The sequence below is a fragment of the Choloepus didactylus genome, chromosome 22 (genome assembly GCF_015220235.1).
Source record: "Choloepus didactylus isolate mChoDid1 chromosome 22, mChoDid1.pri, whole genome shotgun sequence".
Classification (NCBI taxonomy): domain Eukaryota; kingdom Metazoa; phylum Chordata; class Mammalia; order Pilosa; family Megalonychidae; genus Choloepus; species Choloepus didactylus.
This window is the reverse complement of record NC_051328.1, coordinates 24,922,257-24,935,821: the sequence shown is the minus strand read 5'-3', so window position 1 is coordinate 24,935,821 and position 13,565 is coordinate 24,922,257. Positions and strand designations below refer to the sequence as shown.

At 41.9% G+C, this 13,565-nt stretch overlaps 1 protein-coding gene across 2 annotated transcripts in view; it reads right to left on the bottom strand.

Moving 5' to 3' along the window:
* WWP2 (WW domain containing E3 ubiquitin protein ligase 2) overlaps positions 1-13,565 on the bottom strand; it is a 167,946-nt gene that overhangs the window by 32,497 nt on the left and 121,884 nt on the right. For both annotated transcript variants that reach the window (XM_037815635.1, XM_037815634.1), the window contains exon 8: positions 12,828-13,038. In XM_037815635.1, the coding sequence (XP_037671563.1) occupies positions 12,828-13,038 (211 nt within the window). The remainder of the gene's footprint in view (positions 1-12,827; positions 13,039-13,565) is intronic.

Genomic DNA, 13,565 nt, shown 5'->3' with positions numbered 1-13,565 from the left:
ACTTCTTGTTTAAACTGGGAGGTCTGGTCAACATACTGCATTTATCAGTCCCTCAGAATCTAGTTTAGATACAAACATATATGAGGTTTGTAAGGAAGAGAAGGGAAGAAGAGGGGAGGTGCCCTCATCCACTGAGCATCTACTATGAACTAAGGGCTAATGTTTGACCTCACACAATCCTTGCCTCAATTCCTTAAGGCGGGAAAAGTCATTATCACTGAGGACACTGGGGTTCAGAGAAGCTAAAGTAACTCATGTGGGATTCAAACTCAGCTCTGACTCCAAAGCCCGTGAGTTTCATCTGGTCATGCTGAAAGGAAGAAAGGGAGGGAAAGGAAGGTGAACTGATATTTACAGGGAACTTACTACCTGGCAGAAAAGATGCCAGGTGCCTTCACAATTTTTATGTCAAAGTGAACAACTTTAGCACTGAGGTTGAGGTAGGGGACCCTATAGGATCAAGATTACTGCAGAGAAATTATAATGGGGCCACAGTGTTCATTTTAATCAGAGCTGTCTACCAGAAGAAGGTGCACATTTTGCACCACTGGGAGGGCAGCCCTGGATTGCAGAGAGGGCTGATTATTCCATTTCTACCTCTCCCTCTGAATGCCCTTCTGAATTAAAGACAAAAGAGTAACAATATTGTCAACTCAAGAGGCTGGTGTCCCATCTGTTGGGATCCAGTAAGGACCTTTCAGCAAAGAAGGCAAGTGAACTTCAGCTTTCCCAACTCCATCTGTCTGCTCGGTAATAGAGTAGCAAAATCTGATTCCCTCATTATTCACATGAGTTTGGAAATGAGGAAAATCCTGAAAAAGATACTTGGCTTAAGGCTAAGTATGGAAAAATGGGAGCTCTTGGAGCCGATAGCAGCAAACCCCTCTTTCATAATCTTCCAACAAGATTTAAGCAGCTGAGAATTCTCCAGCATTCCCTAAGAAGTTAGCTATATCCTTTCCTTCCTTGAAACCAGGGGTTCTTTGGCACAGTTCTGTGGCACACAAGCACCACCAAAATTAATTTGCTCATTTTGCAGTCACTATTTGGAAAACTGCCTATTTATGGGTGGGGCTATCCCTATTATAAAAGACAAGATATTTGTTGAAGCAACTGGATTAAAGACAATAAACACACTTCTCTTTAATTCCAACAATTCTTTTGTTACAACCTTCATATCATAACAAGTATCCACTTTTGACCTCTTCTATGTTTCACTTGAGGTAAGGGGATGACTTTGGTTTTATTATACTTTAGCTAATATTTTCATCTGATGATAGGATAACACTTAAAACCCCATAAAGTAAATGCCTTCAATTGTCACAGTGGTATTTCCACCCTATCATACACTGTCAGAAAGGAAATCAGTTTGATTTCTCTGCCCTTATATTGAAGAGTTACAGCAGCTTTTTCCAAGATCCGCCCATCCCATCTCTGATCCCAGCTGATCCTAGAAATGAGTCTCTCTTTCAGGGACTGCTATTGTCCAGCAAAGCTCAGTGTCCTTCTACAAACCCTCTCAACTGGCTTAGCTAGAAAAATAGTTGCCAGAGGAACAAGACCTTTCTTCCATCACCTTTTTTGATATCCGCATTTTTTCCTTTTAAACTTGGACTCCTGCTCAGTTTAAATGTCCCTCTGGATCCTCCCTGATCCTTGACCTGGCCTAGCTGGTTCTTAGAGAGAACTCTCTTCTCCTCCCTTACCTGCATGGCTATTCATAAATCATACAAATGTCTTTCCTTCATTAATGCCACACAGTTGGTCAATTCTATCATCAGTCAAACAAGCTCCCTATTCTCATTTCTGCTTGGTAACTGCTGACCTACACAGATTAGGCCTTCCAACTGTCTTGGTTTGGTCTCCCCATGAAAAGAAATGACACTGTCAGCGACTGTTTTCATCAGCACATCCCTGTCAAAGGTTAGGTTTTAGCCCCTTATAAGCATCTTCTTCACACTGAGATTAAAAGGCTTTTCAATCAAACTACTGATGGGTCTCAATACTGCATCTTGGTCACATGGGTCATATCCTCTCCCTCTGAATAGCTTTCTTTGATGCTCACAGAAACAGTGTTCAAAGCACCAAGCTTGTTTCAGGTCCCTACCTAACACATTGCTCCTTGGCCTTCAATGAGTAACGTGCAGTTGGACCATGGACTGCAAAGTGCCTTTCTACTTGAAAGTGCTCAAAAAAGCAGTGTCCAATTTCAATTAACCTTAGGTACTTTTCTTTACCTAAATTGGCTTTGCACCTATGGATTTTGACCTCCATTTGTTCAGCTGTATGTCCTCCTATCCCATGTCTCAATCCTCCTGCCCTCACCGTCGTTAAAAGGTTAAAGGCTAAAAACCTCAATCCTATTATTAAGATGTCATCAATCATTTTTCTACTACGCTATATGAAAAGGAAATTGTCTGGTCACCTGAAGCAATTGTGCTTGTAGAAGGTTTCCTTAAAGGTCTTCAGGAAATTAATTCTCAATTATCTGCTACTGTAGGATATACACAACCACCCTGGTCTATACACTTCTTGGTCAGATTCCCTTGCATTTGGACACAATCATGGTTCCACCAAGAGTAGGATTAAGTCGGGAAGGGATTAAAGCTGAGCAAGGAGAGGAGATTAGTATCGAAGTAGTTCTCCTTAAATTGCCCTTACATATTGACATAATAAAAATTTTTGACATACCAAAAATTCTATTTTAGTAAAAGTATTATTAACTTATGTTATTTATTAATTTGTACACTTTTATTATCATGTGCATTAGGCATCAGTAAAGTTGATGCTCCATCAAAATACATTCTCTCGATAAGAAAGCAAAGTTACGCCATAATCCTTCCACACTCTAAAGAAAAAATATATATATATATTTTTTTGAGTGAGACATGAGTTTAATAGGACTTACTTACAGGAGATGATTTGTTCCACGGCAGCAGCGGGCCAGGAAAGACAGAAATTAACACTCCACAAAAGCAGGGGGTGCCAGGGGTGGTTTATAAAGGTTAGGATGAGAGGGTATGAGAACAGAGTTTCGGCACGGTCTTGTGATACAAGGGTGTGGAGACTGTCATCAACAGTGATCATGGAAGGGGAGTTTCAATGCTTTGTTTACAATACACTTTTTCCTTCCCTAGGGAGGTCTGACGACTATTAACATCTGCCCTGGTCAAGTAGGCAGCTATGTGAAACCACTATGGAGAGAAGGGGCCCAGGCCCTGGGCCCCCACAATCCACTCCCACATAGCAGACTATGTTGACCATAGGACAGATGTTGCATCCATAGACGAGAGAACACTAGAAGTCCTCCACCCTGCCACCCCAGAGATAACAAATTCACAAAGTGATGCCACTATGGTCAAGAAAGGGAATTAAACCATTTAGACAAGGGGTCTACTGATAACCACCGAATTCTGCCAAACTGGCAGGATATTCCAAGCAGTCCAATTCGCGGGGGTCACAGTCCAAGAGAGGCCAGTAGCATCTAAAGGTGGCAAGTCCATGCAAACCCAACATTGGGTTCAATCATGGGCATGACTTATTGCTGAGGCCCACTGCAGGAAGGTGTTTCCAAGGTGAAAACAAAGATGTTTATAGGGAACAATAAGGGGTAATTTCTGCTGATTTAACAATATACATGCTCGAGTTCCAATGGTTGATAACAAGGTACCAGGCAGAGGAAAATTATGGGGAGGTTTTAAATAACTTTCTCCCTCTGCAAATCTTGAGTTTTCTATCACTGAAAGAATACATCTCTCAAAGTAGTCTTAAAGCTGCCTATGAAGAAGTTCAACTCTTCACAGGCAAAAAAACAGATGAAATTCACGTGTTCTTATTTTATGCTCCTGATAATAAACGACTCTGAACCAAATCCTATTCTTCCCCCAAGCTTTGGCCACTTCCTGGGTGTACTATATGATTTATTTCCTCTGTAGGGACTGTTTTATGGGTCAGAAATCTGTGTGCACTGGAACACATCTGCTCACTGTTTTCACTGCTTCGGTAGGCCCTTTGTAAACTGCATAGGAAATGTGTTCAACTCAGTCCTTCCCCAAGAACCTTTCTTGAAATACTGAACCACCTTTTAAATCTAAGCACACTAATTTCCTTTTTAAAAAAAATATCAGCAACCAGCACTTTATGACCTTTGAGCACAGGAAGGCACAGTAGCAGCTATCGAGGCCTCTGAATTAAGTCTGTTTTTCTTCTCCCTCTTTCTTCAACCGTTCCATTTTCGTTTCCCTTGGAAAAGTCCCCAAAGCTCTTCAATGGAAGTTGGCAACATTGAAACATATGCTTTCACAGAGGCAAGACTGTTTCAGGAGATGGTGTCTATAAAAAAATTCTTAACATTTTTCACAGATGTAAGGTTGGCAATGTAGGGAAATGACCACCCTCAAAAACTCTGGTGGGAACAAAAATGGGGACACTCTTTCCGGAGGGCAATTTGGCAACTTGGCCAAAAGCCTTTGTTATGTGAATATTTGTTAACTCAGCAAACCTATTTCTAGGATAAATGCTAATGAAATAATTACGTCAGTGATTTACCTAAAAGTCTATCTGTTACAGCAAGGCTTAAAGAGAAAAACAGCAAACAACCTAAATGCCTCCAAATGGACAATTAGTAAAATAAATTGTGATACTTCTATAATGGGTATTCAGTCATTGAAAATCATATTATAGATGAATATTTGACTTGTTCAGCTGTTAAAATGCACTGAGTGGAAAAAGGTAAGTTAAAAAAATAATATGAATAATGTAATCAAAATTTTGTTTAAAATTATATAAATTTACTGTTTTTATCAACTGTAAAATGCCATTGATTGTAAGATTATTTAATAAACCACTAAGAAAAACAAGATAAAACAAAACACTGTCAAACTATGAAACCCCAATGCTGTAAGTTAACATCTTGATTTTAGAGAAGTTAAAATGTGAAATAACATGAATATTAGAATCAGTGTAACATGGAGGGTATGTTTGTGTGTAAAATTTTTACAACTTCAAAGTAAGGAAGGTTTTCAGACAAGATACAAAAGGCACAGGGTAAAGATTAACAAATTTGCCTATTTTAAAATTTCAAACTGCTATACAATATAACACACTTTTATTTTTTAAAAAAGTAAAAGGTAAGCCACACCCTCTCTCTCTGGCTAAGCCAACTTGAAAGGTGAAATCACTGCCCTCCCCCCCTACGTGGGATCAGACACCCAGGGAAGTGAATCTCCCTGGCAACGTGGAATATGACTCCCGGGGAGGAATGTAGACCCGGCATCGTGGGGTGGAGGGCATCTTCTTGACCAAAAGGGGGATGTGAAAGGAAATGAAATAAGCTTCAGTGGCAGAGAGATTCCAAAACGAGCCGAGAGATCACTCTGGTGGGCACTCTTACGCACACTTTAGACAACCTTTTTTAGGTTCTAAAGAATTGGGGTAGCTGGTGGTGGATACCTGAAACTATTAAACTACAACCCAGAACCCATGAATCTCGAAGACAGTTGTATAAAAATGTAGCTTATGAGGGGTGACAGTGGGATTGGGAATGCCATAAGGACCAAACTCCACTTTGTCTAGTTTATGGATGGATGTGTAGAAAAGTAGGGGAAGCAAACAAACAGACAAAGGTACCTAGTGTTCTTTTTTACTTCAATTGCTCTTTTTCACTCTAATTATTATTCTTGTTATTTTTGTGTGTGTGCTAATGAAGGTGTCAGGGATTGATTTAGGTGATGAATGTACAACTATGTAATGGTACTGTAAACAATCGAAAGTACAATTTGTTTTGTATGACTGCGTGGTATGTGAATAAATCTCAATAAAAAAAAAAACCCATTTGCAAAATAAAGATGATTAAACAACAAAAAAAAAAAAAAAAAAGGTAAGCCACAGACTGGGAGAAAATATTTGCAATGTACATAATTGAGAAACGAATAGGATCCAGCATATCTTAAGGAATCCTGCAGATTTAAGAGAAAAAGACAAATAGCCAAATAGAAAAATGGACAAAAATATGTAAAGAGGCAATTCACAGAAAAGGAAACCAAAGAACCAAAATAAAAAGAGGTTCAATTTCAATGCCAATCAAGGAAATTCAGATTAAAACCTCAAAGAGATACCATTCACACCCAGTAGACTAGCTAAAATGAAGAAGTCCTACAATACTAAGTTTTAGCTGGAAGGCTTACACTTGCTGGTGGGAGTGGAACTGGTGAGCAGAGTTGAGAAAGCACTTTGCTAAAACTGAAGATCTTCATCTCCTGCAACTCAGAAATTCCAGTTCATGGAGACAACTTAGAGAAACAATCATATACACAAAAGCTGTGCACAGAAAAAATTCATTGTGGCATGGTTTATAATGGTGAAGAAAGAGGAGAATAGACAAGTAAGTTTGCATCCATTCATATGGCAGAAGACTCTCTAGCAGCTTCAATGACTGTGGGCAGATTCAGGTGTCTGTGAACATGGGATGGATCAGAGATGAGTTCATAGGGACACTCAACTGCACCAGGAACATCTTCATTCAGCGGGAAGTTTAAAAAGGGCGTGGAGGGCTACAGCAAATGCTGCATCGTGTTTGATAAGGGTAGGTGGTAAGCCCACAGGTATTCCTTACATTATTCTCCGTTATTATCTGCAAGCTTGAAATATTTTACAGTAAATTTTTAAGGCACATACTGTAAGATAATCAATTTTTGGTAGATGTGCGTATGCATATGTCTACATATGTGGTCTTGGGCAAGTTGCTTAAGGTTTCCTCACTTGCAAAATGAGGATGAAAGTGGCTAACTCACAGAAGTGCTGTGAAGACTGCGTGAGAAATCCACACACAACGCCTAGTGCCCCCCACGTGTTAGCTATTACTGATGGTCAGGAAAATATATATGAAGTGCATAAAAAACACCAATGCTTAAATCTGGGCATTTTTGCTTTTTGTTCTATCCTTCTTCTTTACATATATATATACATATTTTTTTTTCTTCCTAATTTTTCATCAGTGAGCTTTTATAAGATCAAAAAAAGAAGCTTTTTAATTTTTAAGGACAATTGAGAATGGGCAATTATTTATCTACTCATTCAACAAATACTTCTCACTCCATCTCCCTAGGAGCAAAGCACTATGCTAGGTGCTGGGGATACAAAGCTGGACACAATAATCCCTATTCATGCAGGGTGCTCAAGAAGTACAGTAAAAATGAAAAGTAGTAATTATGTATGAATACATTAGTACAGGGGTGGCAGGAATGTCTCCTGGCCCAACCTCTGACAACAGTGGAATTCCTGGAAATAGCTTTACTTTCAGAGATGAGGAGGAAGAGGAGGAAGACAGAACTATTCAGCATTACCCAAGCATTTGCCATAAGCCTTGCAGAGTCAAGAACTAAATCTTATTCAGGAAAAAAACAAGTGGTGAGGGGGAGGCAGACTCTCCCAGTACGATCCTTTAATCCGGTGCTGCTCAAAGCATGGTCCACAACCTAACTGTTACTGTTTTATGAAAAGTACAGAAATTTCTAAGCATTTAGAAACTTTAACAATGACATTGCCACCACAGCCATATATGTGGTCAGTAGATTTATCTCACTGAAAGAGTATAGAACAAAAGGAAGGATTTGCAGCAGACTGAAGGTAAAAAAATAAATTAAAACAAAAAACAAATAATATTGCTGAATTGTACGCATGAAAGTGGTTAAAATAGGAACATTTACATTGTATATATGTTACCACAATTTTTTTTTTAATATGGTTTTAAAAAGCGGGGGGAACTGGTTCTTCACATATAGTTTGAGAAGCACTGTTTTAACACTCCTTGGGTAAGAATCTTTGGCTAGTGCCGAAATTGAGTTTGGAATAAAACTAAATGGCAGTGGCTGGTTTATAACTCAGCAGAGAGGTTCCAAATTCCATCACCTATTAAAGTGTCTCTACAAACCCAACATCAAAGAACTCTTATAAGGGTGTCATCTCGGATGATGGTTCTCAAGGACTATTCTGGAGAGAGTACTCTAGATCTCGATAACCGGGCATGGGGGGTGGGGGAGATGGCAAATCCGAAAGCTCTAGAAACACCCCTCCTCAAGTAATTCTGCTGTGAGGAAGGAAATGGCCGCGGCAGTCAATGGCTGCAGGAGAAAGAGGAGGGTGTGAAATGGCAGAGCTGAGGTAAGCTGGCGGCCGACACAACAACCTCCCTTATGTAAGAAACCGCAGCGGCGTGCTGGTTGCCAGGGTAAAATAATGTGCCTCTGTGTGGGGGACTGAGGGCGCTGCAGAGGCCGGGGCGCACTTGGAGTTTGTCTAAGCCATGTATACACAGCCTGTAAATGAGGCCTCGGTCCCCAAAGTGGGCTCGGGGCTGATAAAAACCAGATGTGGGACCAGCTGACTAAAGTGTCCTCACTGCCCGCTGCCTGGACCACTCACTATCTCACCTCCTGGGCCTTCCGGGAACCCCTCTTTTGATGCATATTTGCAACCTGAAAACTCCACACCCTTCCAGCTGGCCTCTTCCATGATAATTAAATTAAAAGCTACGGAAAGCAGGAAGGTTTAGAGAGGTGGCAGAGAGAAAAGGACGGAGGGGTGTTATATTTGCACTGATGCAGTCTGGCTCTAGGTAGCCTTCAACCCTTAAAACACACAGACGTGCGTAACCTCTTTATGGTGCGAGTCCCATCGGCTGCGAATTTCAGAAAGGAGATGTGGCTATCTGGAAAATAAACCCTTGGAATCCCTAAGTGGCCCTTGATGGCCGTCGATCAGTAAAGGGCACTGAAGGAGCTGAGAAGATAGAGTCAGGAAGACGCAGAGGCTGTTGGAAGCCTTAAGAAAGCATCTAGCTTGGCTCAGAAGCACCTTCCCAAAGGAGAGACACTCTCCACAGCATCTCCCTGTGTACGAGGAACCCTAACGAGCAGGAAGGAGCCTCTGAGGCCTGTGAGAGCTGAGGATTTGAACCCAGAGCCAGTCAGCCCAGTGACTGACAGTGTTAGGTTCAACTTCCCTGCCCTAGGGAAGAAAGTACAATATTCCTCTCATAGTTGCTCTTTCTTTGACGCATGAAAGAAGCAGAAAACGTTGATTTAAGTGGAGGAGTTAAAAAAACAATGGCATTTTAATTTATTCATTCATTCATTCCAATTATTTCTCAGGGGCCTACTTTGTGCCAGGCTCTCTGCCATCTTGGAGTTTACAGCCCAGCAGGGCAGGCAGACACGAAACACGTAAGTGCAGGTGGGAGGAGAGTTACAATGGAAATATACAGGACAGTTTAACCTTGTCTACCAGGGATCAAGGAAGGATTGATTCCCGGAAGAATTACTGATTAAGCTGAGACTTGACAAAGCAGAGAAATTAATGGACAAATGATGAATGTTTCAGAAGGAGCAACTAGCATGGGGGAGGGCCCTAAATCCAGGGAGAGTGTGGTGCACTGGTCGAACTAAAATTATTTTGACTAGAGCTCAGAGACAGAAGAAAAGTGGCTTCCATGGGAGGGGTAGGTGGGGTCATATCATGCAGGGCTTTTAAGGACTTAAGAATTTGGGAATTTATCCTTAAAGCCACCTTAGCATTTTAAGTGGAGGAATAGAATGCTCAGATTTTAATTTCAAAAGGTTAAAATAGATTGGAGAAGGGCAAGAATAGTGGTCTGAGCAACAGATAATGATAATTTGATCTGGAATGTGGCAAAGATATGTAGAAAAGTGGTTTGATTTTAGAGTTTTTTTTAAGAGATAGTATCATTCTTCCCCTTAACAACTATTCCAGGGGATCCCAATAGATGCCAGACAACCTGCAGGGCAAACAGCAAGGGCTTGATCCCTGCCCACATGGCACTCAGAGCATCATGGGGGGCAAATGCCACTCAACGAATCACTGTTTACACCTGTGATAAACGCTAAGAGGAGAAATATGAAGAGCTGGGAGAACATGATCCGGAGAGCCACAGACAGGGTTTGATGACTGGACGGATGTCAGGAAGAAGGAAAGATGGTTGGCCTGATGGTCGTGCAGGTGGACGGTGGCACCAATATCAGTGTGGAGGCCAGATTTTAGCCAGGATGAGATGGGTAGGATGATGAATTCCATTTTAGATGGGTTGGGTTTAAGACTTTGGATTAGATATCCACTTGGAGCTGTCCAAGCAGTGGGCAGTGGGTCAGGAAAGGAATGGGCTCAAGATACAGATGTTGGAGTTGGCATCAGATCCCAATGGAAGCCAGGAAATGGGCAAATTCACCCCGAAGGAGAACTCAGAGTGACCAGAGTAGGCATTCCAAAACAGTTCGAGCACAAGGACTGTTTCCTGTTCAGCACTGCTTTTGGATGCCCAGTCCTGGACCTGACATGTTGTAAGTGCTGATAAATATTTTGTTTAATGAAAGAAGTATATATTGCTTGGACATTGGTAGATGTCCAATTAAATGGAAGCTATATTTATATATCTGCATAGAAGACAAATGTATTCTGTAAATTCAAGAAGGAAAAAATATGTTTCCTTTGTGATGGCACTTAACTCCCTCTGCCACAAGAGAGAATGACTCTCTTGGCATCTGGATCAGAATGACAGATTTCACTCTTTCATTGGTTCCTTGATTCCTGAAGCCAAGACACCAGGAATAACATAACAGCCGCTCTCGCCTGGATCTCTTGAAGTTGTCAATAAGCTGGGGTGGGGACGCTAGGTCTTGGGGTGGGGACGCTAGGTCTATGAATTGGAAGGATGACTGTACAAAGCACACGCCTACTGGGTCACCATCACAGAACAGCAAATTGAAAGAAACTCCGGCGTCCTCACTACTATGTACTCAGCAGCACTCCCAGCACTCTCCAGTTAGGCAGCTGACCACCTCCAGGCCCCAAGATGGCTCGTGAAGTACAGAAGTGTCCAGGTCCTCTAAGAGATGGGCATGTAGAAGCCTGCCTGGCCCAGAAAACTGGATCTCTGACACCATTCTCTGGACCGTCACACTTGTTAAAGTGGGGGGCAGTCTTCCCAGACCCGCACATAGGCTTCATCACGTTCTAAGTGCTCCAGGGAAAAGATGCTGTTCAAACTACCTCAGAAAAGTGTTTCAGCCTCTAGCAGGATGAGGGATTGGGAATCGGCTTCCCTGGGTTACTCAATCCGCCAGACTTAGAATAAAGAGATTTTTCAGAGCTTGGAGTTTTCCAGCTGCCTGGAAACAGGAAGCGCCCAATCCCAGAGAACAGTAACCCTCACACACGCCCCACATAAAGACATGTTGAGCCATTAGCCCTGATTGCCTGTGACTGACACAGGAGTGAGGCCGGCCTTCCAGGGGTTTGCTCAGTGGAAAGAAAACGGCTCACAGGGGACACAGGCGGCCATTTTCTCTCGTTTCTGCCAAAGTGATTCTGCTCTGTTCCCCCAAATTATAGCATACAGATTTGAAATTAAAAACCAAACTAAGGTCTTTCGAGTATTCCTTACCACATACAAAAGAGAAAAGAAATCTCTCTAGGGAGTAGTTGGGCCTGAGCAATCAGTTATTAATTTTTTTCAGAAAATCAAAAACTTCACAGAAAAACTATGCAATATCTCCAATTCTCCCAGGTTTTGCAGTATTAAGAATTATTTGCAATACTTTTCTTTCATTCAACACACTTTAAGAGGTAACGTGCCAAGTGTTTGATTACAGATCAAATACGGATGTGGTAAAAATCGTCTGTCTATTCCTTCAGATTAAGGATTTTTTTGGTGCTAACAATTGGGTTTTCTAAACTGGCTTAAGAATAACACAGCACATTATACACCAAACGAGAGACCATCCATCTCTTCCTTTTCCTTCAGAATTATAAGGGCTCAGAGGAGCCTCCCCACACACACCATTACCAAACAAACACTGACCCGATGGTGACTGTGGAGACATGGACATTGGTTTCCTCAATCCTGAACTGGTAACCAGGATGGACAGCAGGACACAATGGCATTGGCCGGCCCTGACCATGATCAGCAGTCACCGGGATAAGACTTGGTTGCCCAGTTTAGAAGGGATCCCCTCCTTTATGGTTCCTACACAGCCACTTCAAAAATATCATTCACTATCCGGTGAGCACTTTGTGTACACCATCTTATTTGAGCCTCTCGACTTCCTGGGGATATGTGTATGATAACTCTCTCCATTTTACAGATGAGGACATGGGCTCAGAGTCACCAAGCCACCAGGCTGGCTGAGTCACAAAGGGTGGAGCAGGCATTCAAACCCAGATCTATTTGGTCCCCAAGTCCATGCTCTTAATCTCCAGTCACCATACAGCCAAACTTGAACTGCCTTTGGTTCACAGGGGCCAATCTTCTCAACATCCAAGGTCTTTATCATTAGATTTAATTCTGAACTAAAGAATGGGAAGAAAATTAGTAGCCCTTGTTAACATTAGCATCAGCTATGGGAGATGGGACAAGATTCAGTAATATTCAGGGCCTAAAGGCAAATCCTCCATAGGAAGATAAGGAAAAATTCAACGGAGGAAAGCTGTTTTCTAGGCAGGATCTAGGTGAACACCCTCAAATGATTCAGGACATCAAAATGAGCTCCTTGTTCCACAAAAGCCACACGCTCTTTGAGTCAAACTGTTCGTTTCAAGCCATAGTGTAAGGTAGCATCGACTGTTCCAGATGATTGAGAAACCTTTTCAGATTTATGTAGAGCAAGCAGTCCTTCCACACCATCTTCACTCCTATGCATGGCAGCCTCCCCTCTCCCCAGAGACAGCTAGCCACTTGGCAATAAATAACCATGTTATTTCTGCCCTGGCGAAGGAGACTCCATATTTGGGAGTAATCGGGGGAGAAGACCACTCACCCAGCAGGCAGAGCATCGGGAGCCTGGGCAGCCGCTGTGAGCTGCTGAGTGCCCGAGGGGCCGGGCTCCTCTCCTTCAGCTGATGTGGCTGGAGCAGGGAGAGAGGCTGCGCTGGAGTTTGGTGTCACACTCGACACTACAGCAGGTGGGGACGTCACACCAACAACAGAGGGTTCTTCAGGGTCAGTGGCTATAGCAGGTTCGTCATTCACTGAAATGAAGAAATCATATATTAAAGCTCAGCTAAGGATTGTGTTCACATTTACTAGGTTGTTCACAGAACATGTGCCTCGAACATTATTGCATGTGTTTCAGATGACAGCAAAGAGTTTTAACAAAAAAAAAACACATAACTCTGGAAATTACAGTAAGTCAGTAATGCCTGCCCACAAATCTGAAATAAATATATAGCTACTATCTCCTTTATATAACTTTATTAGGTTTTTTAACATGCTATGGGTTTCCATTTATTGCAATAAACTGTAACGGAGAAGATGAGGATAACAGGGCAGCATGTGGTGCTAGATGGAGCAAGGCCAAGACTAAGTTTATAGGGTCATATACTGTTTTCTTACTCTTGTCATTTGCTTACTGGGAAAGAATAGCACCTTCCTTCAAAAAAAGCTCCATACATACTAAGAAAAAACCTCCAATAATGTGCTTGATCTTTCAAAGATTCATGCTCAAGTAGAAAACAAAGATAGATACTCTAGAAGAAAACGATGAGGCAGCAAAACT